The sequence below is a fragment of the Oryzias latipes genome, chromosome 19, assembly GCF_002234675.1.
Source record: "Oryzias latipes chromosome 19, ASM223467v1".
NCBI lineage: Eukaryota > Metazoa > Chordata > Actinopteri > Beloniformes > Adrianichthyidae > Oryzias > Oryzias latipes.
The window spans coordinates 24,332,097-24,359,916 of NC_019877.2; the positions used below are offsets into that span (position 1 = coordinate 24,332,097).

The 27,820-nt window shown below is 42.4% G+C and overlaps 2 protein-coding genes across 2 annotated transcripts in view; both read right to left on the minus strand.

The window, feature by feature from the left end:
* LOC101171366 (Na(+)/H(+) exchange regulatory cofactor NHE-RF1) overlaps nucleotides 1-990 on the minus strand; it is a 28,050-nt gene extending 27,060 nt beyond the window's left edge. The window contains exon 1 of the mRNA XM_023949349.1: nucleotides 423-990. Within this exon, the coding sequence (XP_023805117.1) occupies nucleotides 423-893 (471 nt within the window). The 5' untranslated portion in view covers nucleotides 894-990. The remainder of the gene's footprint in view (nucleotides 1-422) is intronic.
* Nucleotides 991-3,745: 2,755 nt separating this feature from the next.
* LOC101171615 (ras-related protein Rab-37) lies at nucleotides 3,746-27,734 on the minus strand. The gene is made up of 9 exons (XM_023949620.1): nucleotides 27,444-27,734; nucleotides 12,894-13,004; nucleotides 10,759-10,800; nucleotides 10,613-10,679; nucleotides 10,446-10,498; nucleotides 10,099-10,164; nucleotides 8,885-8,941; nucleotides 6,423-6,499; nucleotides 3,746-6,067 (listed from the first exon to the last, which is right to left on the minus strand). Exons 1-9 carry the CDS (start codon nucleotides 27,597-27,599, stop codon nucleotides 5,962-5,964), a joined length of 735 nt encoding a protein of 244 aa, XP_023805388.1. The 5' UTR covers nucleotides 27,600-27,734; the 3' UTR covers nucleotides 3,746-5,961.
* Between the last annotated feature and the right edge of the window lie 86 nt (nucleotides 27,735-27,820).

The following is a 27,820-nucleotide window of genomic DNA, read 5'->3' on the forward strand; positions in this document are numbered from 1 at the left end:
GTCTCCACCTATCAGCCTCTTCCATGGAAACTCTCTCTGGCAATAATCCGGAAAGATCCCCAGGACACCGGCTGGTTATAATCTGCATGCTGTGCTCATGAGCACAAGGTCACTCGGGAGGAAGAGGCTGACTGGCTGACTGGCTGACTGGCTGGCTGGCTGACTGGCTGGCTGGCTGGCTGGCTGGCTGGCTGGCTGGCTGGCTGGCTGGCTGGCTGGCTGGCTGGCTGGCTGGCTGGCTGGCTGGCTGCTCTGTCGTCCAAGTCAGAAACTTCATCCCCGAAACATTTCATTTAAAATCAATAAAAACTGGGAGGACAGGTTAGTCACGTGCTCAATTGATCAACCTCGGATTAATTTAATCTGAAACAACACGTGACTTCTGAAGTTTTGAAGCGTTTGGAACTTTCTTGATCACACACCTTGTTGCTGGAGGTGATGCTCAGCCTCCCCGACCTCTCCGAGGACGCGTCCCCGTTCTCGTGCGGCAGCGGGCTCGCCTCCCTCGGGGTGCCGTTGCTCTGGGCGTCCCCGCGGTCCGAGTCGCTGTCCCGGCCGGGCACGGGGATCCCCTCGGTGACGAACTCTCTCCGGCATTGCAGGTTGTGCTTCTTCAGCAGCTCCGCCGTCTCGTCGTCCACCACGATAAGCTCCAGGGCGCCGCTGGTCGCTCGTATCCGGGAGACCACCTGCTGGTGGCTCTCGCCCTCCACGTTCTCCCCGTTCACGAACATCAGCCGGTCTCCGGCGAGCAGCCCGGCGGCGGAGGCGGGGGTGTCGGGCTCCACGAGCCGGATGAACTGCCCGCTCTTGCCTTTATCCCCGTGCAGGTGGAACCCGTACCCGGCGACTCCCTTCTCCATCAAGCACAGTCTGGGGCGAAGGTGGGACATCTTTGTTTCTGACAGCAGACACCTTTGGAGCCGAAAACGAGCCGCCTGCCGCGCGCCACTCCGCAACTTCCGCTAAACTGAGTCACGTCAAAAGTTTCAGCTGTTAAAGTTTTCTTGAGGCACGCGGCGGGCCCGCCCACAGTCTGGCCCCGCCCACGCCCCCCCCCCCCCCCCCCCCCGGCTTGGAGAGCTTCTGTCCCCTCCCCTTTCGAGCGCGCGCCACCCCCTCACCGGAAGTGCCGTGTCAATTTCCTTAACTGACTTAATTTCAAAATAAGATGACTCTCACTAACATTCTAGTTTTATTCTTTCATTATAGACGCTTTTATACGGAAGCTCTGAGCTGCCACTGCGAAAAATATTTTTTGGAACAGCTTCTCGTAATAACGAGAAAGTACTTTTATACTTTTATTATTATTTTTTTTAACATTTTCTCAGCTAAACCAGACTAGCTCAGCTGCTTTAAACAAGCATTTGTCATGTGGTAAAAAAAAAAAGATTAGTCATTTCACACTTTCTTTATATTATCCCCATCTTTATATATATTATTATATTATTATAATCTTTTAAGATTTATAAAGTTCCAGTTTTTCAAGTATTTTATATGTTGGAAATTGTTCTCAGGGTTCTTTTAATAATGATTTTACAGTTTTTAACCCAAATAAAAACCTGCATTGTTTTTTACGACACATTCTCTTTATCAGAATTTACCTCTGACTGTTGGTGTGGAAGTAAGCCTCCACTGATTCCCCATCATCCCTTTGCATACACTCTCTCCCGCTAGTCTAAAGCCCCTCCCGACTCCTAGCTAATATTGGTGGCACAATAAAAATGGCGAGCAATATTGCAGCTACAGTTTTGAACGGTATGAATGAGGAAAAAAAAGTATACTTGGATCTATTTGTCTGCAAGTGCATCAGAATGGAGCAGAAAGGGGGTGGGGGCTCGCCCGCCCATCTCAGTTTTGCATCACAACTGAGAGCTTTTTCAAAAAAGGCAGGTTTTCATCTGCTAAACATCACCATTTGAAAGATGAAAACAAGGGACTCAGAAATGCAGTTTTAATCTTAAATTCGTTTATGTATGTCGTCCACTGTGAGAAAAATGCTACGAGAACATGTTAAAAACACCACTTTCATTGGAGTGGGTCTTTAACCAAATCCAATTTAATTTTCAAGACCTAGGTGGAATGATGGTCATGTTGTAATTCTTGTATTCTCACACATCTGCACTAACAGTTGTCACCTTAACCTCCAGCTTGTTGCTGATGGTTTTGTAGTCCATTCTGGTCGGGTGCAGGTCTTCTTCCTTTAATCCACTGAAAGATCTTTAGTCTTTCCATGTTGGAGAGTTGGAGTCTGACTGATGGACTGAGGGTGTATTCAGACTGGAAAGGATTGCTGGTTCAGACTGGGTCAGTTTAATTTGGTCCAAATCGAGTCCTGAATTTTAAACGTCTGTATTCACGTCAGGTGCAGCACTTTCTACTCGATTACTTTGGTATGGCGGAGACATGCTGCGAGACGGTTACTGAGAAGATGTCGCTGATCAGTGTTTATGACGCAGATTGTGGGGAAAACAGTGAGAAGCAATGCGTATCACAATTAAAGTTGTTTTCATCCCCCCTCCTATGATCACCCTCCTACCCCCCCCCCCTCTCTAACATCCCTCTCTCTTCTTCCCTCCTTGTTTTAATGAGCCTGAATTCATCCAGACAAATTTCTGTGTCTCATTGGTACTCTGTTTACATCCCATAACGTCTGGCTACGGTGGCCGTTTTGGTCCAGTTGTTCCGCTCCAGGAACGGATCGTATTCAGACGGAGGAATCTCAGAGTGAACCGATGCTCAGTCTGATTGGAAACTAACCGAGACCCCCTCCAAAGACGGTCAGAGAGCGGTTCCTTCCGGACCAGAGTCCACTTGAGTGGATTCAGACTGAAAATTTGCTCCGGATTATCGGGGAAATTGATTATCAAGCAAACCAAATGTTTCCGGTCTGATTACACCCTGATTCTCTGGACAGGTCTTTTCTGCAGGTGATCAGTTCAAACAGGTGTTTTTAATTCAGGTGATTGGTTGATTAGCAGAGTCTGACTGGTCTATGTGAACCAGAACTCTCTAGGGGATCAAATACTTATTTCTCTCAATGTAATGCAAATAAATGTAAATACATTATTTGAAGTGGATTTATTGATTTTCTTTGTGCTTTTCCATCTCTCACCGTTTAAATGAATCTACCGTTCGGATGACAGACTGTCAATTTCTTTTAAAGAGGGTAAATCTACAAAATCACGAAGGGATCAAATAGTTCTGCCTCTCCATGTTCTTTAATTCCACTGCGCCTTCTTGTTGTTTATTTGTTCTAATCATTTTTTTATTTTATTTATTGTACCGTTTAATAGCTTTGGGATTAGGTGTCATCATTTATTAGTTTAAAACGTGTGAAGAGTTGTAGCCAGCAAAAAACAAGAATAGAACGTTTCTTAAACAGGAAATGAAAGAAAATTGCATTTATACCAAAACGTAGTGATGGGTAAAGACAATTCCCCTGTTAAATGACTTAATATGAATAATGTCCTTAGTGCCAAAACAAAGCTGCATGTAAGAACAATGAGACATTAAAAAGGAAAGAAAGAAATAATACAATGTTATTTGTTTCAGAGACTCATAGAAGGTTTACAACTTAAATATATATATTACCATTATGTTTCAACCTTCACCCATGTGGAATATGGTAGAACCCCCCCCCCCCCCACCACCACCACCACCACCACCACCACTCACTCAATCAATCGATCGATCGATCAATGACAACAGTTACAAACATACTTAGAGAACTGTGGAAAAGAAGCAAGTTGTTTGAAACGTTTTATTTTGAAAGGCAGCACATCAAACACAGCTTTACACTGTGTGGTCAGAAGAACTGTGGGAAACACAAAGACCCACAATCTGGATCACCTGAACTTTTCAAACGGGACCTTAAAAGTTCACAATCACAGTCAACAGAAGTTTGCCTGCATTTGAAACCAAAGATGTTCCATCAGACCATTTTACTGACTGGATTTTTCACTTAACATATTTTCATCACTTGTCAAAACTTGGATCTCCTTAAATCATTTGACAAGAAGTATTTTGTGAATCAGTTTTTTAAAAATTGTTATGTTTTTTAAGATCGGAACAACATTTTTGTGCTATTTGAGTCAGAGGTTGCTGACAAACAGCAATAACAACGATGTTAACACAGCTTTCATGTGTTATCAGTTTTATGTTTATAAAAAAAAAAAAGCAACCCTGAATACCAAGTTCAGATCTAGAAAAATATGCAAGCTGCTAGTTCCATTGGTCATGTTTATAAGTTCAGGAGTCAAATGCGCTGCGGTCACAGCTGCACGCAGATCTGTGAGAAACCCAGCATATGCACAGCTCGTGCATGCATTGCTGCACATGTGCAGAGTGGCACGCCTTTCTGGCAGATGCCATTCCTCACCGGCTGCTGCATGGATTCATCATGATGTCAGGAATGAGCTGCTGTGAGGCGCCAACAAACTTTTTCTTCTGCTAAAAACTGCATCCAGAATACAGACTATGGCTTTTGTCCAAATCTGTTGCATCACACAAAATATTTCCTGAAAGTTAAATTTTTTCAAAAGCACATCTAAGCTTCCATAAATGCTTCGGCTATTTTTTTTCTTTTTGGCATGAGCGTTTGTTTTGTAAGATTTCAATAAACTGAAGGCATTTTAAATGTTAAGCACAAATATTTAGCCCTTTTCAGTTTGTGCATCCGAATTTAAATTTGTTCATGAAGGAGTAATAATATAATTACAGAAAACCTTTGGTGATGCACTTCTTCCTATAAGAATATCAATAGAAACAATATCATTGTTCACATAAAACTTTGTATTCACATCGTTTAGACATTTTTTCATAAGTCCATCAAAACATGTCAGAAGCATTTCAGTTTAACAAAGCAGAAATGGGAATTACAACAACCAGCAAGTTTGCATAGGAAAAGAAGCACACAAAACCAAAATCCTCAGGATGTGGATCTAAACTACAATTGTAAAGGCCAAATCATTAATACAAAGAAAAAAAAAACACAAATATACCATTAAATGACTCAATATAAATAATGTAATTAGTGCCAACATAAAGCCGATGTTTGACAAGAAAAGGCTTTGGAAGAATGATAAATGAAGTTCCTGACCTGTTTTAGCTAGAACCAAATAAATAAAAAAAACACCAGAGCAATAGTAAGCCAAGGTGGTGGTAGTGTCATAATGTGGGGGGTGCTTTGGCAGCGTCAGGACTTGTTAAACTCTGCATATTAAAAATAAGAAAATCCCTCATGAGCATATTCTCTTGATCTGCTCAAGAGCAAAGCAATAATGGCAAGACATGAACCATGAACAGAGCATCCATGCTGGAAAAACAAAACGCAGAGTTGATTGGGTCAAAGGTTTGAAAGTTACGAGAGAAGAACGGGCAAATGGACCTGCCAAAAGGTCTTGAGGGGCTGAAAAGTGGAGGTTATCCTTTCTGTAACTTACATCCTAAGCGTTGGATAATTTTATCTGGGCATGTTTAGCTATCATCCGTAACCTTCAGCTAATTGAGCCTGAATATGGAACACAGGGATCACAACAGCCTAACTAACCAGACTTTAGGGTCAAGTGTTCCTGGGAAGAGTTCAGATTAGAAGTGCAACCAAGCGGCAAGTTTAAAATAAAAAAGTGACTTTATTTAGAGGTGCTTTCATTTGAAGGCATCAGAATCCAGAAGCTGTTGTTTCTCTCTTCTGGTGGGTAAAAACTGTCTTTATTCTTATTTGATACGTTTGCTCAAATGGACCATATTTGAAAACATCAGCGGTAGTGTCTAAAGAATTTGGGATTCTGTTTGTGAACAGAGAAGAATCTTCTGATGTCTGTTCATTTTTGGGTCTTGGTAGCTGTAGTTGTGTTGCTTCTCTGAGATGAATGGCACCAGCATGTCGTTCTCCTCCTTCAGGAGCTCCCAATGGGAGTTTGAATTCCTGACTTCCTGGTTTCTGTTTTCCGTTTGGGTTCAGAAGTAGCTGCAACAGCCTGACTTCTCCTTCCGGGCCTCGATGTATTGGTGAATCTGGAACTTGGCTTCATTGGGTTGCTGGATGGCCCGCTGCTTCAACTCTCTGGACAGCAGATAAAGTCACACATTTTTAGAACTTTAAAAAAAGAAAAATGTTTGAAAACAGATCAAAACGGCAAATTGTTGAACTTAGAACAGATGAATGAACTCATATTCTGATGCAATGATTGACACTTTTCATAATTCTGCACAAGTATGTAAAATTCTAAAATGATCTGAGCTGTTGACCAGCTGGCAGGCACTCGTGCCCCTAAAGCAAGAACCTGCTGAATGCAGCTCTAGGAAATGTTTGCACCAACTCCGCACATAGTCGTGTTATTTTTCGAGCTGCAGCTTTATTTTTTATTTTTAAACTGTTGTGAGCAGGTAAAGAGTGGCGTGGGAAGACGGTGACGTACTTGGCGATGGCGGTGAAGGCCAGCTCCACGTTGACTCCCGTCTTGGCGCTGGTCTCCATGAATGGAACAGAATACTCCTGCAGGGATAAAAAGGGGGGCAACAGGCAAAGTTCACCACTACGGTTCTGTTTGAACAGCAGTAAAGGTCGTAAAGACGTCAAAGAGTCCGGAGCATGATTAAAAAAGCAGATTTACAATCAACAATCTTAAAAGTGTTAAGACGCCTGCTTCATAGCTGCGGGGCTAATAGTGCTAAAGTCCTACGTGAGAAAAACAATGAGGAAAAAAACGAGTTAAGGTTTCATGCATTTTTGTTGTGTTTTAATAAGACTTATCCTGCCTTCATTATGTTATTTATTCAATCATTTAGCCGTGTTTCATTATGTCACCTACATGTCCTAATGTAGCCCCGCCCATTTCTCCCTGTAGTGTTTTCAGCATTTGCTTTAACACTTGTAGCTTGTAGCAAAAATAAACAAAACCCAGAAGGATCCCATTGTTGTAAAGTTTACTTGTGTGGCTAAATGCAGTTTTAAAGTCAAACCATTGCAGTAAGAATAAAGTACACTGAAACATAGCAAAGGTTATTGGTATTTTTGCTTTATGGGTTCTGCAGCTACATATTAAAGATAGTGTTTTTTCAGGTGTTCTGGTATTGGCCTTTTAATGTTCCTACAGAAAATCCCAAAGCCACGATAGGAATCTGTCAGTCTTTTGCTCGGTGTCTGCCAGAGCCTGAGGACTGCTGGGAAAAAAACAAATGAGCTGATTTTAATCTTTGATAAAAAAATGAATCATTTGTTTATTTAACAAAGGACTGTAGGTGCCCTACAGTAGTTTACAGAATACACGCTGGTTGAACTCCAAACTCAGGTGTTTGTCTCTGATTGCACTCCATCTTCTATAGGCGATCTTCATATTATTACATAATTGTGTGTAATTTTATAGTTCCTGTGGGTTTTTTTTTTGTTTTGTAAGCCATTATATTTAAAATATGAAACTCCCTCCTTGGGGCTTTAAATCAGTGGTCCCCAACCTTTTTCAGTCCACGGACCGGTTTAATGTCAGACGATATTTCATGAACTGGCCTGTAAGAGACTGAAGTGGGCATCCAATTTATTTTTACGTCCAGTTTCCTTTAACTTAAGGGTAAAGTTTGACCTTTGGTCAGACTGCTTTTTCTGTTAGAGCTGCTACTGAGTGGAACTTCACCCCATTACTATTAGAAATCAAAACACATGTGAAGACACGGTTAAAGACAACCAGAGCAGTCATCACTGAGTAAACCTCCTCTCAACGATACTCACTACCATCTTGTCTGTGTGCATAAGTTCATAGATTTGTCTGATTTTGGATTGTTTCATCACCAATTTACTTTTAGGTTAACTGCTAATTTTACTGAATGTATGGTTTAATATATGTACGTAATGTTAGACTGCAGATGGAAATTGCCCTTTGGCTAACTCTGGCATATTGACATGGATGTTTATTAATAAGCGATGTCTCTGTATCGCATGAATAAAAAAAAACCTTCATTCTCTGTAAGATATCTGCAGCTGTTTTAAACTTTATGTCTACACTAGATTTCATGTAGGAACCATTCAAAGATGATGTTTCCTTCAGCCCATACCTGTCAAAGTGGAACCTACATAATCAGACGCCAACTTCAGCTTCATCCCATTTTTAAGGTGTGACACATCAATACGGGGGGAAAAATAAAATGATAAACATGAATCCACCGTTTGAACAACTTTATTAGCAGCATCCTCATAACATTAGACAGCCGGTTGCAGAATATTCTGCATTATTATTATGGTCTGTGGGAACAACTGTCACAATGAGCCCTATTTTTGGAGTAACATTTCCAGGTTTTTTGTCATGGTTGGAGTTTCTTTTGTATTGGTTTTTGCTTTCCGTTTTGGTCTGTCATGTTTGAGTTCTGCTTCCTGTTTTATTTTGAAAGGGTTCCTGTCTTGTCATGTCTTGAGTTGTACTTCCTTTGGTCCCCATCTGTCCTGATCGTGTTCACCTGTGTCTTGTCTGCCCTGTCTGTATAGAAGTCTTGTCTCTGCCTTCCTCCTGTGCTGGTCCATCAACGTCGTAATGTCTCTAACGTAATGTCTTTAACCTCCCTGACTCCCTTCTGCCTTTTTCATGCTATGCCACAGTAAGTTTAGTTGTAGTTTTGTTACCCTGCTCTGCAGCGCTTTTTGTTAGTCATTAAACCCTTTGTCCTGGAACCGTGTGCCTCCCGCCTCTTCATTTTGGGTCCTTCACGCTACCACAGCCCCCCAACCTTGACAGTTTTTGTCTGTTAAATGCAGATGTCTTTTATTCTGAAGTCGAAGGCTCTTCTTCTGTTTCCTCACTGGATCTTTTGTGACAAAAGAAACTTTTCCAAAACCTATGTTTTTCATTAACTGTCATAGGTAGGGGGTTCCTAGAGTTAGTAAAATACTCACTCTTGCCAACCTTTCTCCTTCATCTCTCCGGATTGCTCGCTCACTGCTCATGTCTGCCTGAAACAGGAAGGACATTAATTCACATGTCGCTGCTACGACCCAACATGTGATACACATTTCCTGTTACATAAACATTTGAAGTGGGCTTTGCTTCTCGGGTCTGCTAGAATTGAGCAGTTTTGTACTCAGGAAGCATTTTCGCAGCAGAGACCATGCTTTAGGGGGCATGTACACGTATGGGGGTTGACCCATATGGGTGCTGCAGGTTTTCTGGTGGTCCCGGTCAGTGGAGGGTCATCTTAAGGGGAGCGCTGGTGTTTCTCACAGTTGGAAGCTAATACGGCCGCCTCAAGGGACGCCATGGAAGTGGAACGCACAATTGAATCAGTTAGTTCAAAGGGGGCCCAAGTCCACAATTTTTCAAAATAGAGATATTATATGTTCTATGGTCTTCAAGGGGAAAAACTGATTATGTGCAAAAAAGTCCCAAGTCTGTTGTAATGTATTGACTATGCTTGACATTTAAAATGCATTAATGCAGATTCCTGGACTTGGGCCTCTCTTGCATGGGTTTAGCTTTATCCCATAGATAGCAGCACTAGTTATCCAATATGGCAGCACCCCTGTTTAATTCAAGAAGGGCCCAAGTCCAGAGACTTTAGTCTGCTCGTCCTCTGAAATGATAAAAGTGAGGAGCTTCATATTATAACATTTGTAAGCTAGGAACTGGAGCTAAATCTGGGTAAAGTATGAATCATTTGGTGTAGCCTCCCTTTAAGCTATGCAAGTAAAATCATTTCCTGGAAACACAAACCTCTTGGACTTGGGCCCCTTTTGAACTAACCGATTCAATTATTATGCGTGTGGTAAGTGTAATGTGAACAATTTGTGAGTCTAAGTTGCCCGCACAGATGACGTCCAGGTGATGTTGTGGTATTTCCTCCCTGAAATACACGTTTATAAAAGTTGTATATGTAATAACCAAAAGAATGAATGTTAGCTGTGATTAGCCGCCGCCGTGCCACTCATCACTGATGCCAAAGAGGCTTGCTGGTTTAGTTTAACAGTGAAAGTCAGTTTGTGCAACAATTAAACAGAGATATATCAATAAAGTGATGCTTTTTTGAGTCCTTGTCGGTTCTTTCATCAATGTCAGATTGTTGTATAATTTATTTTTCTTCAAACTCTGGGCTTTCCGGAAAATTTCTTCTTACCTTGTTGCCCAGCAACATGATGACTACATCGCTCTGTGCATACTCATGGATCTCTGTTAACCACGCCTGGAGCAACGGAAACAGACCCACACACACAGTTAACATCTGAACCTTCAAAACATATTCAAACATTCATTTCTAATGGCAAATATTTTCAGCTAATCGCTAGCATAAGTTTAAACACCAGGATTTATGGTATTTATGGTGTCTTACTGAAACGTTGTTTACATTTCTTGACGCAGCATCACACTGCTGTCCATCAGTGATGTTAACATTTAAGGATTTATGCATGTTTATGCCTGTTCTAATATAAGTATTTCCAGGATGTAGACGTGTCCCAGACTCACCCGGATGTTGTCGAAGGATGATTTGCTGGTGATGTCGTATAAAAGTAGCAATGCTTTACAACAGAAGAAGCAGTGAAAACAATAGTCATGCAATCATTAAAAGAAACTTTTCTCCACAAGTCATTAGCAGACTTGATGTTTGTAAGAGAAAATGCATTGTGTATCACCATGAGCATCCCTGTAGTACGCATGTGTCACACTCCTGAACCGCTCCTGTCCTGCCGTATCCCAGATCTGAAACAGACCAGGGTTTCTTCCTACAATACAAGAAATCTCTAAACCAGGTTCGTTTCAGGAAATTTCACACACTGACCTGGAGTTTGACTTTTGTATCATCAACAGTTACCACTTTATTCTAAAAGAGAAAGACAGAAAGTCAAACAATGATCAGTTGTAAAAATTCAGTATATGATGCAATCAGCTGAGTGCAGCCTGTGTGACCTGGAGACCACCCACAAAAGGGGGTTCTGGACCAGAGTAAAGAAGATATTGAAGGACCTCAGTCATCCCAACAAGGGACTGTCCCCTCTGTTGAGATTAGGAAATGCTACAGTCCCCTGAAGCCAAACACAGGAGGAGGAGCTAACTCCAGAGGGCCATTTGGCCCCTTTAAAGGAACGCCCAGTACTTGGTCTGTCTGGACCCCCCCCCCCCAACATGCCATTCTACCTCAGCTGTTTCTCATCTCTGCACAATATCATATTGTAAGTTATGCAGTCATATATTTTATTAAAAACTGGTCAGTGGTGTGAGGAAGTTGTTGCCCCTCTTCAAGATTTCTTATTTCTTCCATGATTTCTACACTTCAATGTTTCCTACCTTCAAACACATTTAAAGTCAAAGACAACACAAGTAACAATAAAATGCAGTTTTCAAATGATTTTTGTTTATCATTAAGGGAGAAGAAACCAAACCGTTATTGCCCTGTGTGAGAAACTGATTGTCATTCTGTGAAAACATGAGGTAACTGTGGTTTATCAAACCTGAGTTCAAATCCTCTGGACCCCCCAGCCTGATGCTGCCCCACCTGTCTCCAACCAAGAAATCACTGAAATAGGACCTGTCTGACAGAGTGAAGACGGCTCTAAAGACATTCAGGGACAAATGAGAAAGAAAGTCATAGAGATCTATCAGAGTGGAGAAGGTTCTATTCTACACAAATGGAGGAGGCATGGAACAGTATTGAACCCTCCCAGGAGTGGCCGGCTGAGCAAAATTACCCCCAAAGTGCTGCCAAGACTCATCACAGAGGTAAAACAAGATCCCACAACAACATCCAAAGAACCGCAGGCCTCCCTTCACTCCGTTAAGGTCAGTGTTGATGGCTCCACCATCAGGAAGACTCTGGGCTAAAATGACCTGAATTCCAAGATGAAAACCACTGCTGAGCAAAAAGAACATTAAAGCTCGTCTCAATTTTGCCAAAAGACATCTTGATGAGACCTTTGACCTTTGGAACAGTATTCTGTGGTCTGATGAGACAAAAGTTGAACTTTTAGGAAGGTCTGTATCGCTTTACATCTGGAGTAAAAGTAACACTGGATTTCAGAGAAAGAACATCATACCAACAGTAAAACATGGAGGTGGTAGTGTGATGGTCTGGGGCTGTTTGGCTGATAAATGGAACCATGAATTCATCCGTCTACCACAAAATCCTGCAGGAGAAAGTCCGTCCGTCTGTTCGTGACCTCAGCCTGAAACCAACTTGGGCTCTGCAGCACGACAATGACCCGACACATGCCAGCAAATCCACCTTGGAGTGGCTGAAGAACACCAAAACGAAGACAAGTCCTGACCTGAATCCTGTTGAGACGCTCTGGCCTGGCCTTAAAAAGGCAGTTCATGCTCGAAAACCCCCCAATATCTGTGAATTACAACAATGCTGCAAAGATGGGCGGGGCATGGCGCTGAGAGAGACTCATAGCAAGTTATTGCTAACGCCTGATTGCAGTTGTTGCTGCTGAAGGAGGCCCAACGAAATATTAGGTTTAGGGGGCAATTCATTTCTCACACAGGGCAATAACGGTTTGGTTTCTTCTCCCTTAATGATAAAACAAAAATCATTTGAAAACTGCATTTTATTGTTACTTGTGTTGTCTTTGACTCATATTTAAATGTGTTTGAAGGTAGGAAACATTGAAGTGTAGAAAACATGGAAGAAATAAGAAATCTTGAAGAGGGGCAACAACTTCCTCACACCACTGCACTACTGCTACTCAGGCCTTTACTCTGTTGGACATTCCTGCAATGCATTTCACTACATATACCGTGTTCCCTCGCTTATTCACATCTCAATATTTTTGTTTTTACGTATTTGCGGATTCTGCTAAATCTCGGGTGTCTCTGCCCCCCCCCCCCGTGAATATGAGGGGAATACTGTAGTACTATGTGTGTACTGTATGTGTATGTGAAAAATATCATTTGAATTGGAAAAACACGGTTTCATACCGTTAATCCGATGCCAACAGTTGCAGAGAATGAACCAGAGATGAACTTTCCCTGATCGAACTGCACCAGCAAGGAGGTTTTCCCAACTCCGCTGTCTCCCACGAGGATCGTCTAGTAGAAGCACACAAACACACAGTTCAGATTTGAGCTAATAAAAAAGCACTTGTGCTTTCTCTCCAACAATGTTCTGATAGCTTTCAGGCATTACACATAAAAAATTCTCTTTGCTTTTAGCATTTTAATAAATGTCAGCTGTGAGTCAGTATCTGCGTCACTGAACTGTTCTTCCCCCAAGCTGCACAAACTGTATTCTCTTTTCTAGAAGCTTGGCTGAATTTGACAATCTGACTCAGAAGCTTTAGGAGGCAACGTTCAAGAGGATCAATTCATTGGTGGGTAGTAGAAGACACAAGTTAGTCACCCATCAACTAATGTTCCATCTTGGGTAAGTCTGTCTTTAACGTGTTGAGTCATGGTGGAGTCCAACACCTCCACTCATGATGTCCTGACTGAGGCAGAGACACAAGCTGTTCTCCACTTTTATGAACAAGAGGAGAAAGTTTGGCTTCGTTCAAACATATAAAGGTCAAAGTCCTGGATTTATGCCACAGAAAAAATGGCCTCCAACTTCAGGAAAAGGTCTGAAGAAAAGAAAAAGGATCTGAAAAACTGAACCCTGTGTGAAGCCATCCTTAACCCTTGTGCTGTCTTATGGGGTCCAGATGACCCCCCCACCCTTACATTGCCGTGTTCCCCCTACCATGACAAAGGTGGATAAAGGTGGAAAGATTTCATGTAATCCATGGACACCAGTGAAGATCACAAATCATTGAAGAAAAAAGGTTCAGAGCACTGTCTAGTGCAGGGGTCGGGAACCTAAGGCTCGCGAGTCATATATGGCTCTTTTGATGGTCACATGTGGCTCGCAGACAAATCTTTAATTATACTTTTTTTTTTTTCATTAGACCAGTCCTTCTCGTGCGCGATGCGATGCCAGAGGCGCGCAGTAGTAGCGGTGCTTAGAGAGACAAATCTGCGCCAGCACTAGTATAAGTTTAAAATTGTCTATTAATTCACAGAGTTTGTACCAGCTGAAAACCTGTGAATTGCCGTGCCTAAAACTGCGCGCTCCCGTCTCTGAGAAAGAGCGCGCAGTTGCGGGGACGGGATGTGTGAGGGAGAAAGCAGAGGGTGGGGGTGAGGGGTTGTGGGGACAGGCAGCAGGTGAATCGCGCAGGGATTGTAAATAGGTAAAACCCACTGCCTGTCACTCACTGCAGCGTGTGAGTGTGTGTTTGGCTCCAGGTCCGCATGTGAGCAGTCTGTCTCACATCTACAAAACATTCATACCAACCTAAGATCACGTTTAAAGTCTCAACGCCTGCATGAAGCAGAAACTCACCACGTAAACCAGACTAGACCATCAGCAAAACTACCACGAGAAATACTCATCATTTATTAGAAACAGCATAACAATGTTATTAAAAAGAATCCACAGACTTATTGTACTTTAAAAAGGTTGAAATTACATCAAATGCACACATTCACTTGTATATTTAGTTTTAAACATATTGTCGCGGACTGAGTTGGACTGGGTGGCTGTTGGGCCGCGTTAAAAGTTCTGGAGTTCATGGAACGCATCGATCAAGCAGTGATCTGATTGGCTCTCAGTTCTGTCGCTCAGCCTGTTGTTAGGGAGTTTGGACCAATGGGGTTCAGCTATGGGCCGAATCAGGGAAATGGGAGGGGCTGCAGCGGGAGCAGGGGAATATAAAGTTGGGAGACGCGCTCTCGTCTCGGCGGGAGAGATTCAGAAGTTGCTGAATTAATTGTTCGGCGTTTGTTGCGGTCTGCAGTAACCAGAATAAAGAACCTTAAAAGAGGTTAAGTCTCCGTGCCTCAGTGTGGGAAAGGGACACTACATTATTGTATGGCTCTTTCGAAATTACATTTCAAAATATGTGGCATTTGTGGCTCTCTTGGCCAAAAAGGTTCCCGACCCCTGGTCTAGTGGGTCTAGATGACCCCACTGCCAATGGTAAAGTGCCTAGGATAGCACAAGGGTTACACAAAATGGTTTGTTGTAGCTGATGAACTTGTGAAAGGTTTAGCATGTTTTCTGCAATCATTCGGATAATCTACACAGAATCCCCACAGTAACAAACTCAAACTTTTTTTTTTTTTTGTCTTATCTCTCAGGATAAAACCCAAACAAAAACCTTTTCTCCATTGTGTGAATGTGTTCTTTGTGTGCCGTGTTTCCATCAGGCTTCAGAGGTCACACTCCGGGTTCAGTTCAGAAAAGCAAAGCAGTGAAGAACAACAACGTTGCTTAAAGCTGCATTATTGCAACCGACTTCAGACTGGGGGGCACAAAGCTGGAGGTTCTCATTCATTCAGGTGACGTTGTCTTGAAGCTGAGTCATGACACATGGACACGTTTCACCCCCACCCATGTGACGTCATCATTCTGGGTGGCACTGAGTATCCTGTGGGGCTGAAAACTCCAGTTCCTTCAGCCTCAAAGCCTTCCTTTGATTTCTGGATTTCAGAGGTGTCAGCACTCACTGCAGGAAAACTATGGGTTTAGCATTTACTGTCCTCCATATGACATTCATGGAATTCACCTGCTGCCCAGACATGACTTAGAAAATAAGGATTCTGTTTTTTAAATGAGTTTACAGCCTCAATAACGTGGCAGCTAATGCTTCTTGCTGAGCTAACAACAGAAGGATAGAAAGTATGACCCCATGATGTATTTGCTGCTGACACAAATGTCGTATGATATCTCCAGGACGATTTCAGGAGGATGTTTTTCTGTGTGGACACAGAAATGTTTCCCATCATGTTTCTCCAGAATGCCAACACATTTGCATAGTTTATACTGTATTTTAAAAAGCCTTTACCATAGAAAATGTATGTAAAGTTGACATTTTTACTGTTTTTAAGATTGAATTTGGCTTTAGAATAAAAACCTAAATCAAAGCATTTGAGAGCTTAAAAACAAAACAGGATGTGGTAGTGACTGATGATTTTCAAAATGGCATCTCTTTTCTGTTTTCAGTGGCGCCAAGAGCTCAACACAGATGCCAGTAACTCTGTATTTGCAAAGTGGAGTTTATGGGATGGAAACAGCCGCATGTAAAAATGAAATGGATGTGTGTGTGTTTGTGGTGTAGGAAATGAGAAATGGACATTGAAAACCAGGCTTTCTCATAAATCCTCTCAGAAAAGGGAATTATTCCAATGTTCTGCTGTTTCAACCATTCAACTATCTTTCAGCTTTTTCCAGCTGTGACTTTTGGTCCTTCAAATCCGTGAACTTTTCAAGATTTTCCAGGATTTCTGCCTACATTGATGTACATGGAGAATCGTTGGTGCAGAAACCAATTATTACCCTTTAAGATTCATTTTCATCTGGTAATATAGCATTCAAGCCTGCATTTTCTTCTGGAAATGCAGCTCCTTCTAGTTTTGTTTGTGCTTGTTATGTGTGCTGATGACAGAAAGAAAGGAGTCGGACTGCATTTTACTACACATATGGTGTTTACAGAAGATCTGGATGTGAACAAACAGAAAAACAAATGAAAAGGGAAAAGAGTGAAACCACGAATAAAAAACTAAAACATCCCCCAAAGACTCATGAACCAAAGTCAAGAGGAAAAAGGAAACTGTGATGACACATGAAAAAAAAGCATCAAGAAGGTCAGGTATCAGGTGTTCTCAATGTTTTATAGAAAAACCAAAAAGTAACAATGAACTTCTATGAATCAAAGCACACAGGGTTCTAGAGACCCCTTTTTGTGCCTGCACCTGCTTTTAAATACCGTCCTTAAAAGCCTTGGAGCAGACTGGTTAGGAGCCTTCCAGGGGCCCTGGAGCTTATTGTGCTGGAACACGGCCTGTTTGCTGAGACCCCTAAAAACAGCCTGGGGGGCTGGCTGGCGGGGTGACCTAATGTAGGCTGAAGTGATGACTTGAAGAAGTGTCTGGCTGACACTGAGACTCAACTTGCTATTTTTTGTCTCACTTTCGTTACCCTTAAGTACCACCTCAGTGTTAGCAGGCTCATTGCAACACAAAACCAACTGTCTCCCTCTGGTCCTGACAGGACAGGGGCCCCAATACCCAATTTAGCTACAGCTGCAAGGGAGAAGTCATTAAAGTCCAAACCACAGAGTTGTACGCCACCTAGTGGTGATGGCTTAAACTGGAGTGAAGCCAGACTGACCCGTGCCGAGTCAGCGCTAATAGAAATGCACCATTAGTGTTAAAGATCGTGTTATGGATGACCCAAATGCAAGAGATCAATGTCTTAGTCACCCGTACGGGTGCTGAAGGCTTTTTGGTTGTCCAGGCCGTGGAGGGTCATAGGCAGGAGCCGCCATGTCTTATTGGACCTCAGGTGTGTCTTGTAGCTCCCTTGAGGATTGTGGGGCCAGGAACTTACAGGCACTTGTGATGCTGCCCTACAGTGTCCTTATCCCACACTGTTGTCATTACTGGCCCTTAACTCACCATGCGCAGATCACACATGCACGAGGTGTGCACGTGATACAAACAAACACGCTCTGATTGTCTAATTTCCTCATTTCTAACAGTCAAGCTTCACGCAAGCAGTGCACACTTATCACTTGAACAGTCCTTGAGCAGTGCTCGGGCTTCGAATGCGTTGACAAACTCAAAGATCCGGACGACACGCCTGCATCTCACCTTCTACACCCTGACGCGTTTTAGAGCTGTTAACTACGGCCTGCCCGTAGAAAAAACGCGCTTGAGCATTTTGGCTTTAAGGGTTCACCAAGGGTCTACAATCATTACATTTCTTGTTATCCGTCCCGTGTCCCGTGCCACGTACAGGTTTGCCCATTTTTTGGCCCAAGGCCAGCCCGTATCCACCTGGAAGGGCAGACATGACTAAGGCATAAAACTGCCTTTGTGGACACTTTACCAGATTTATCCATCCATTTTCTTAACCCGCTGTGAGCTTTTCGGAGTCACAGGAGCCTTTCCCAGCTACTGTTGGGCAAGGTACACCCTGAACAGGTCACCAGTCTGTTGTAGGGACCACACGAACATTCCATTGTTCCATGTCCAATGAATAGTCCATTCAACTATGAATCAGGTTTTTGGACTATGGGAGGAAGCCGGAGGGCCCGGAGAAAACCCAGGAGAACATGCAAACTCCACACAGAAAAACCCCAGCTGGGATTTGAACCATAGCCCTCTCGCTCTGAGGGGAGAGTGCTAACCACTGCACCACCATGCAGCTCTTAATAAATAGGTCCTACAACCAAAAATATCTCAAATTTAAAAATGTACTTAACATTTGCATCTTTGGTGACATTTATCTACCATCTCTGGGCTTTCCAGCCTCAGCTTTCTTCTAATTCAGGATTAATGGCTGATGAAACCACAGATTAGTGATAGATTAGACCAGATTTTAGTTTTCTAGTCTGGCAGCTACAGCAAATATCACAGATTGCCTTTCAATTCTTTGCCTATAATTTATATGTCCTCCAATGCTATCGTTGTAGTTTCCTTGTGTGAGCATGTGGGGCAGAAACTGACAAATTGCACGGTTTTAGGAGTGGTTTTTGCATGCTTTGCGGTTTTCTTTGATAAACTTTGTGCATGCTGCATGTGGACACGCCCCCTTGACCCACATTCCCTTGATTAGCAGCACCTGCTCCTGATCAAGAGGGAGATTTAAGAGAGCAGAGGAGAAAAGCTGAAGGGAGCTTCCCACTCCGCCAGGAGGGAGCAGGCCCCGGGAGCAGGCCCCGGGAGCAGGCCCCGGGAGCAGGCCCCGGGAGCAGGCCCCGGGAGCAGGCCCCGGGAGCAGGCCCCGGGAGCAGGCCCCGGGAGCAGGCCCCGGGAGCAGGCCCCGGGAGCAGGCCCCGGGAGCAGGCCCCGACCTATGTGCCCCTGTAGCAGGGCGCATGCTCCGGGAACCATTGGACCTGCATGCACGGAGAGCGCAGTTGGACTGCCGGGACTGCTAGTTTCGCCACACGACCGGATGTGATCAGGGCGCATGCACTGGGAGCAATTGGACCGCCGGGACCGCCAGTTCTGCTATGCAGTCAACACGCAGGGGCAGGGCAGGGCCCCTGCCTGAGTACAACAAAACAATGCTGCCGACTGGCAGGAATATGCAAGAATGCTGGTGGCAGCCTGCATTTTGGAGTGCCTTTGGTGCTGCCGCCTGCGTTTCTACGCAGGAGTCCCAACGTGTCTGAGGAAGGCCAGCCAGAAGTGTGTGACGCTGAATATGCACAGAGGGGAACCCTGCCTGTCGTGTGAGTATGGGGAAGCGTAGCCACACTCCTCAGGATAGCCATGGTCACTTCTGGTACTGGCAGGTCCTTTTGATGGCAGGTCCTGGTATGTGTGGCCGGAAGGATCCCTGACCATCGACCGGAGGAGCTGGGGATGAAATCCCTCGGTTCTAGACATGCGTACCTCCAAATTGAAGTTATTGCCCTGTGTTTTAGCTTTTATTGTGTTTTAACTCTTTCTTGGACTTTTTCTTTTAGGAGTTTTTAAGCCCGCAGCTCAGAGGCCGTTAATCTGTTCTCATTAATTAATAAATTGTTTGTCACAAAGTCCTCTTTGGTAGCATCACTCTCACCCAGTTCATTCTTCTAGTTCAGCAATGATCTAATATTCCTTATTTATTTATTTAATCCACAGCCAAACCTACAGTCCTTGCACTTTTGCAGAGTCCCTGCAGAATAAGCAGCAGGTGTTTCAGTCCAACATTGCTTCAGCATAAAGACATGGAGATCAATGCAGTTCTAACTCTTTGTAAAGCCATTCAAAGCTTTGGTAGATATTTATGACTCAGATATTAAATCAGTTTCTAAACTAAACTCCTTTGGTGAATGTTTTCACTTCGTTATCGCTGAGATTGTGACGCACCTGAGATTGTGACTCAGAGGTGAAAGACATAAAACCTCCCCCTCGTCCTGATGGGGTCAGGTCAGCTTGGCCTGACTCCTCTGAGCATCCGTCAAACGCTGAAAGTTACCAGCTGTGACCGTCTCCTCCAGCCCTGATAGCGGACGGAATTCCGCTTTTGTTTTTTCTCCTTAAAGCTAAACTAGAAAAGAATAACAGAGGTTTCAAGGGTTCTTTTTGTTTCCTTAACTTCACAATAAGTATGTAAAAAGATATACGTTTGACTAAATAATAAAATAGACAGTTGGTATTTATCATCATCACTTCTTCCAGGTTTGGATCCTTCATGGTTCCGCTGCTAAGTGGACAAATGTTACACGTTCTGCAGTGTGAGAGGACTGACAACCTGGCGTGCTAACACTGCCATAGCGGGCTGCTCTGAAGCCTTTGGTACATAATGACTGTGTTTGCTGAACACATGCTGAGTGTGACGCAGCAAACACACCAGCAGCCTGAAGACGATTGTGAGGATTCTGCGCTCGGGGTTTTGTGTTTTTGTCAGGTTCTGTTTTCCTCGTCAGTCTCACCCGGTTCCGGTTGATCCTCCACAGCTGGCTTCATTGAGATAATTCCCCTCAGTCTATTTCAGGATCTGGTTTTTCAGTGCCTCTGTCAGGTCATCTGCTCTGTTACGTCTGTTTCTGTTTGAATATCAAATGTTTGAGGTTTCTGCCACGATGCCCGCTCTCCTGCATTTTGTTTGTGACACAACTTACTTGAGTGTTAAACTCACAAGTTTCTCTATGAGACTACAAACAAGTTTTAACACAAAAAATTACATTTTGGCATATTTTAATAGGCACTTTTTTAAATACAAAGTACATCATCATTTCTAAGTAATTATAGGAAAGTAATTTTCTCTTAAATAAGTAATCTGTTTTTAATTTCTAATTAAATGGCATTAAATTAAAGATTAAAGGTGCAAACTTCACAAAAGATATAAGAAACCTCTGACTTTAGATCAGGGCTCTGCAACCTGAGGCTCCATTAAGGTGATGGAGACAATTTCACTTTATAAAATGACCATAGTATGGATTTAATTTAGATGAGGCTGAGGTGCTTCTACAGTAGGATAAGCTGTAAAGTTTTTACACCCCAGCTGATGTTACAACAACTCAAGAGGCCTTGTGTGTTCTGCCGTTCTTCTATTCCAACAATTCCAAATACCCGTATTTTCCGGACTACAAGTCCCTCCGGAGTATAAGTCGCACCAGCCCAAAAATGCATTATTAAGTAGAAAAAAACACAGATAAGTCGCACTGGACTATAAGTATTTGACAAAATCTGAGACTAAGAATTTATAACTCGCACAACCTCACATGACACAATCATAGCAGACTGTTTATCTCATAATTTCACAGTAATTCTGTCTCATACTTATTTATTTATTCCTTTCATGAAGCATCATTGGCCAACTAATACTCTGTTTTCATCCTGTATTTGTAGAAACAGTTTTCACTTTTATTGCATTTCTGAATCTATGAAATCATTGGAAAATAGAATATTATGTTGTTAGCCTTCAAGATCTTACTGTAAAAAAAAGTTTGCTGATTCTCTGAGTCACTTAACATACTCTTAACACTGAACATACCTCATCCATCAAATTGACCCAGGAACATCATCTCTGTTCCTCACAAATGAACATAACAGGAGGGTTAACAATGTATTTATTTCAATTTATTTCTAATATAAGTCGCACCCCTTGCCAAACTATGAAAAAAAGGGCGACTTATAGTCCGGAAAGTACGCTACTGACAAAGTTAGTAAAAATAAAAGGATCTTCCCTGATCGTCCCTGAGTTTACAGCACACATTTATTGCTGAATAACTATGGTTTCTAGCTATACAGAGGGTAGGTGCTGAGACAATCTATGTTGGTGTTCTTATATATTATTTCTATTGAATCACAAAGTGATCTTCAGGGAAACAGCAGGTAAAAGGATGACAGCCCACTAAAGTAGACCTAAAAGAAAAGAAAATATGCCATTTTTGATTTGTGTTGTTTAGCTTCAGTGGGATGATCTCATGTGGCACAGGATGTCTTTTATTTTGAAAAGGAGGCCATACGAGCTTCTGTCAAAAGTAACCAATAATCACATTTAGAGAATATACTATTTTCTCTTTATATTTTTGTTTTTATTCATGCCAAAAATAGAAATACAGTCTATATTTGAAAAGTAACATTGCTATGATTGCAAAGCAGTGTCAACGTTTTCTATAGGGTCATACAAGACTTTGCTGCTCCTTAGGTGTCTGTTTTGTGAGAAATTAAAACAACTGGCTGTTTTAGTGTTAAAGGTTGAAGCGCTTAAGACAGATGCATAAACCTTTTGGTCTGTTCGATGATCAGAGATTACTCTTTCAATACAGCTCAACACAGACAAATAAGTAAAAGGGTTTGGATAGATTCATGAATACATGAAAATCACAGGCAGTCTCATCCACATACAATTCAAAACAAGCACTATCTGTTTTGTTGTGGTGTGTTTCTACGAGGCGCTCTGAAAGACGGGCGGCAGCCTCTGGGGAAAACTGCCTCTGCGTTTAGAGAGAAAACGACAGGCGTGCTGAAAGGGATGTGTTCAAGCTGTCCATCTGGAATCATGTACAGAGTACAGAACAGCTGGTTTCAGCTGAACGCCTGGATGGGCCCCTTTTCTCTCCAACACAAACACTTTTGGACCTTAATCATGTTGGTTCAATCAAAACTGAAGTCTTTAGGTCCTGGCAGACATTCAGAACAAAATCATGTAGTAATGTAGCAACAATCTGATGGTTATGGCTGTAATAGGAATATTAGTGTTCATAGAAACATGTACTGCATGCTGACTGCTCACATAGGTTAATCACTACAGGAGCATTAGAAGACTAAAATACTACATAAAATGTGTTTGCTACTTAATGCAATGTTAGTTACAAATGTTGACCAAAAAACCAGGAAATCGAATTGTTGCAAAAACCTGATATTAAATGCAAAAGCAGACAAATCGAGACTCAGCCAAAGAAAAGCCAACTGTGATGGTAAACCCCCCCCCCCACAGATTTAAGGTACAGCTGCTAAAACTGCCCAGAAAAATGCCTAAAAAGCTGATTAAACTAAGACACTGGATTTAAAATGTGATATTGGTGGTTTTAACACCCACATAAAAAAATACATCCCTGCCACAATTAAAAATGAATCTTAAATGAAGGGGTTAAGTCCCACCTTTTAACCCTTGTGCTATCTTAGATGACCCCCCCCCCCCTTCCATTGACGTGTTCTCCCTACCATGACAAAGGAGGATAAAGGTGGAAAGATTTCATGTAATCCATGGACACCAGTGAAGATCACAAATCATTGAAGAAAAAAGGTTCAGAGCACTGTCTAGTGGGTCTAGATGACCCAACTCCCAATGGTAAAGTGCCTAGGATAGAACAAGGGTTATGATCTTTTCATATATTTTGAATGGAAATTAAATATCATGTAATGCATTAAAAAACAACAAGAGCGGTTTCAAAACTCTGATAAGAGAAGGATTTCAAAAGCTGAAAACATGAAACGTGGCAGAAACAGAAGACGGGCCTCGGCACATTCACACTAAAGGATGTACCTGTAATCATTGACATGTTCAAAGGACAGATCTCATTAATCAGAAGACACGCCTAAACTTAAAAATGTCACACCAACCATGGCAGAAATGTATGAAAAACTAAAAAACATATCAAACTCAAATGTGAGGGAAAAAGGAAACACAGAGGCTTTGACCCAGAACCAAACGAAACCTGAAACCCAGTTGGACCATGAAATAGAATCACCATTACTAAACACTCAGCATGTAGTAAATGTGACTGATCAAATCAGAAAAACCAAACCCCTTCGTTAAGAGTGTTATTTCTCCCTTCATAGATCCTTAATACTGACCTCCTGTGGGACATTAGGACAAAGTTTGATGGTGTGGAGGACACAGCTGCTCTGCTCCAGAAATGGGAGCAACTTCCATCCATAGACGGAAAACAATCTGAGACGTGTTGACTGGAACGGCAACACTGAGTTACCATGGTAACTGATGATGATCACACACTGCTGTTAGGCATTTTATGTTCAGCATTCCGAGCTTCAGGAAATAAATAAATACCTCATTTATCTAGCAAAAAGTGGTAAAAGTTTAGTTTTGTTTTTGATGTAGAGTTAAAAACATAAGTATATCAAATTGTTCAAAACTCCTACATTAATGACAGAAAAAACTACAAAGCACTGAAAGAAAGTAAATTACACCATAATACTAAATGCAGGTAATAGTACATAATAGTAGGTAATGGTAAATACATATTTGAATAAAATAAAAACTGATTTTAGGATTTTGTATTAAAAAAAACTCACAAAACAAACCTGGACAAAAGGTTTTACTTTTGTATCAAGTTACTATTTTGTGGCAAAACCTTTTGAGCCAATCAGAGGATTTCTCTGCTTCTGTTAACAGGTCCTGGTCCAAACTGCTGCGGCGATGCCTCATTATACAGCATGTTTAGCTTTTTACAGGGAGGTCAGCCTCCTGGAAGCCATTTGCGGTGCTTTCAGTTAGAGTTGAAGCCTTGGTGGATATGGGCTGTCTGCTGATGAAAAACACCCCCGTTTCTAAGACCCCTGGATGAGGGAAAACGTTTCAGCTCAATTTTACAACGTACGAGGGTAAAGTCAGGAAGAAGTGAGTGAGATGCTGGATTTTTCAATGTTTCAACCTCACCAAATCGTGTGCACTGCACTAGGAGGGCTTGTAAGTAACCCCTTAGGGATATTCGCGTGTGGGGCTCTAGAGGGCACCTGAGGAAATTAACCAATCGGAGTGTAGTCCTACAGGCGTCCCACAGGCACTTAGGCGCACACCATGTGCGTCCAACATTTGTGCGAGGTCAGTCAGGAGCCGGTCCTCACATGTTACTAACGACTACAGTGCGATGTAATGACCAGTGTGTCATAAGTGCAAGCAACTTCTATTATCCTCATAAATACTTCACAATACATTTACCACACACACAACAATGGTTTGTTCCATTGTCATGGCGTCCCTTGAGGTGGCTGGACAAGCCTCACGGGAACTACGAGACTACAAGTCCCTGCACTCCCTAAGATGCAGCCGCTCCTCTCTACGACCCTCCACACGCCGGACCACCCTCTGCAGCCGTGTGGGTCAACCCCCCGCTGTCTGTGGGTGCATGTGACTAAGGCTTCAGGAAGACACACCACCTCAGACCAACGTGTGCTTTCAGACCCCCGTCATGAGATTTCATCACATCTGCACAGATTTATAACAGCCAATCACAGCAGCCCAGCTCCAGTCTGTGTTTATTCATCCCTTTTAACAATACTTTTCTTGTTTATCCTTCCTTTGGTCAGTTTTAGTTATTTCCGTGAGTGTTGTGTATTTCCATTCTATTAGCTGAGAAGTACTTTTCCACATCTGTACTTCTTCATGCATTTTAACAGTAGTAATAGTTTGCAGTAAACATTCCAGGAGTGAAATTCAACCTAAGAAACCGTAGCTGATTGGGACACAGTACCTCGTCTCTGTTTCTACATGCATGTGTTTGCAGAGGATTTAACCAAAAAAGAGGAATTTCTGCAGAAAATCATTTGGACACAGACACACAACAGCTTTAGCTGGAAGTCTGGCATTTAGTATCAAAGAGATGCTGAACTTTGTGTGAGGCACATTCTAAGTTCACTTAGAAAAAGGGCTGGGTTGAAAAAACGGATTCATCAATCCAAGCTTAATAGATTAATCATCGATCCATAGAAGTAGAGATCAATCTTTTTTGCCTCTCCTTTTCCGGTGACCTCACACTACTCGTGAGATTTGGCCAAATCTAGCTTTGAAACAATCATTGTGTACAACAATAAAACTGATAAAGAGTTTACAAAGTACAATCGGAAGCTTCCTGGAGCATTTTTAACAGACTCTGATACATCAACAGTGTAATTTGTACAATATCAGCAGTAAAGTCTGCTAGCTTGATGCTAACGTGTAATGGAATTTCCTATAGAATGGCTAACGCTAAGTCAACCTAACCATACATTTCTAAATAAATAAACAGCTTTATAGACTCACAGGCAGGAATTTTTGAAAGTCTTGTAAGGAAACATTTATTTAAAGTAACCATTTGTGGTCTAAAGCACTGTTTTTTGGTTAAATCTTCAGGAATAAAATGTAATGCTATAGTTAAAGCTCCACCTAGTGGCCACACTAAAAGCTCCCTCCCGGAGACGCAGAACATTTATTTTTATAATAAGAGATAGTTTGGAGCCTTTAGAATGTTAATGATCTACGCTTTTTTGTTGGAGCTTCTCTGTTTGACAAACCGTGTAACACTGCATGGTGTTAACAATCTCATTGAAATATTTCACTAATATTTTTTACAGTATGTGAACTGTATTCAATTATGTATATATTTTAAAAATTCATAGATTATGAATGTATTTCTATACAACTATGTGTAAATGTGTAAAGCGTGTAAACTCTAAATTAAATTGAATCAAATCAAGTGGATCAAAAGAATAAAAAAAATCGAATTAAATCTGAATATTTTGGTGAGACTCATCCATCCTTAGGAAACACATTTTCACATTTTATGTGCAGAAATGTTTTTAATGTTTTTGTAACACAAGATGGTTTGATCCCTGTTTTGAATTTTGTTATACATTTTTAGATAGGTGTTAGACTCATGACGGCCCAAATCTGTCTGGCTGAGCATATACTCACAAAAAAATAGGTTGACAACTCTGTGATATAATACAAACAAAACTTTTGATTCCTCTATGAAGAAACAAAAAAGTAGATTGGGTTCTTCAATAGCTTTAGTTTTGTCTATTTTGTGTATATACAATTTTTAGGCTTAAAAAACAAAGAACATATGTGAATGAAATGAATGCTTTCAAAATAAAAGTATCTCGTGTAGTTAAACATTGATTCTGGTGTAAATAGGTTCATATATTATCCGTCTAATGATGTTAGTCACCCGCATAAACCCAGTCAGTAGATTTGTGTGTTAGGCACAATTACATTTGATGTAAACAGGTCAATCAGTGATCTTGGTTTCTAATCAGAAGAATAATTCAGTTGTTGCAGATTTAAACGGAGACAGAAAAAGGCAGGCTTTGGGCTCGCACGGCTCCATCACTGAAGATGTTCCTGCAGCTCTGAGTCCTGATCCAAAGTGACATTTCAGTGATGCCTGGAGGGAGTTTCCGCTCCGAAGTCAAGAACCAGCAAGAAGGAAGATGGAAGGAAATGAAAGCCTTAATATTAAAAAAGTGATAAATGCTTTTTCGTTTTTTGTTTGGTGGATTTGGTTGTAGAAAGAACATGTCTTTGTGGTTGTAGTTGGAACAATTATAACTGCTTCACGTCCATCTTCATACAAGCTCCCAGCTGACAGACCAGCCTTGTTTGTGAGCAAACGTGATGCGCAGTGAGCCCGGACGCGGATCAGGGATCAGCATCAGCACCACGGACAGCGCAGCTCAGCTTTCCCTCCCACATGACCGCAGCTGCGAGGTTTGCGCGCGCGCTTCCGGTTTCCCTGCTGTTCAAACACAATCAGAAGATCAAACCTTGTGCTCCAGCTCCTCGTTGTAGGCGGGGGCCGGCGGCGTCTTCGCCTGGTTCTCTGGGGTCTCCCTGGAGCCGTAGCCGCTGTCGGGTTGGATCTCCGGGTAGGAGGTGGTGTAACAGGCCGAGATGGGCTCCATGGACTCCATCCGCTCCATGATCCTGCAGTCCAACCAAACCAGCGAGTCTCAGAGATGAGGAGCGGCTCTCCTTCTGCCGCCTTCTTTAGGAGCTCAGCGCTCCCGAGGAGGCTCCTCCTGGCCTCGAGGAGGCTCCGCCCCCCTTAGCTCGGCCGCGTCACTGACACGGAGGCGCGTGGAGCGGGATGACGCGCACGAGCCCATGTCGCTTGGAAACATTTAAAAATATAATTGAAAAA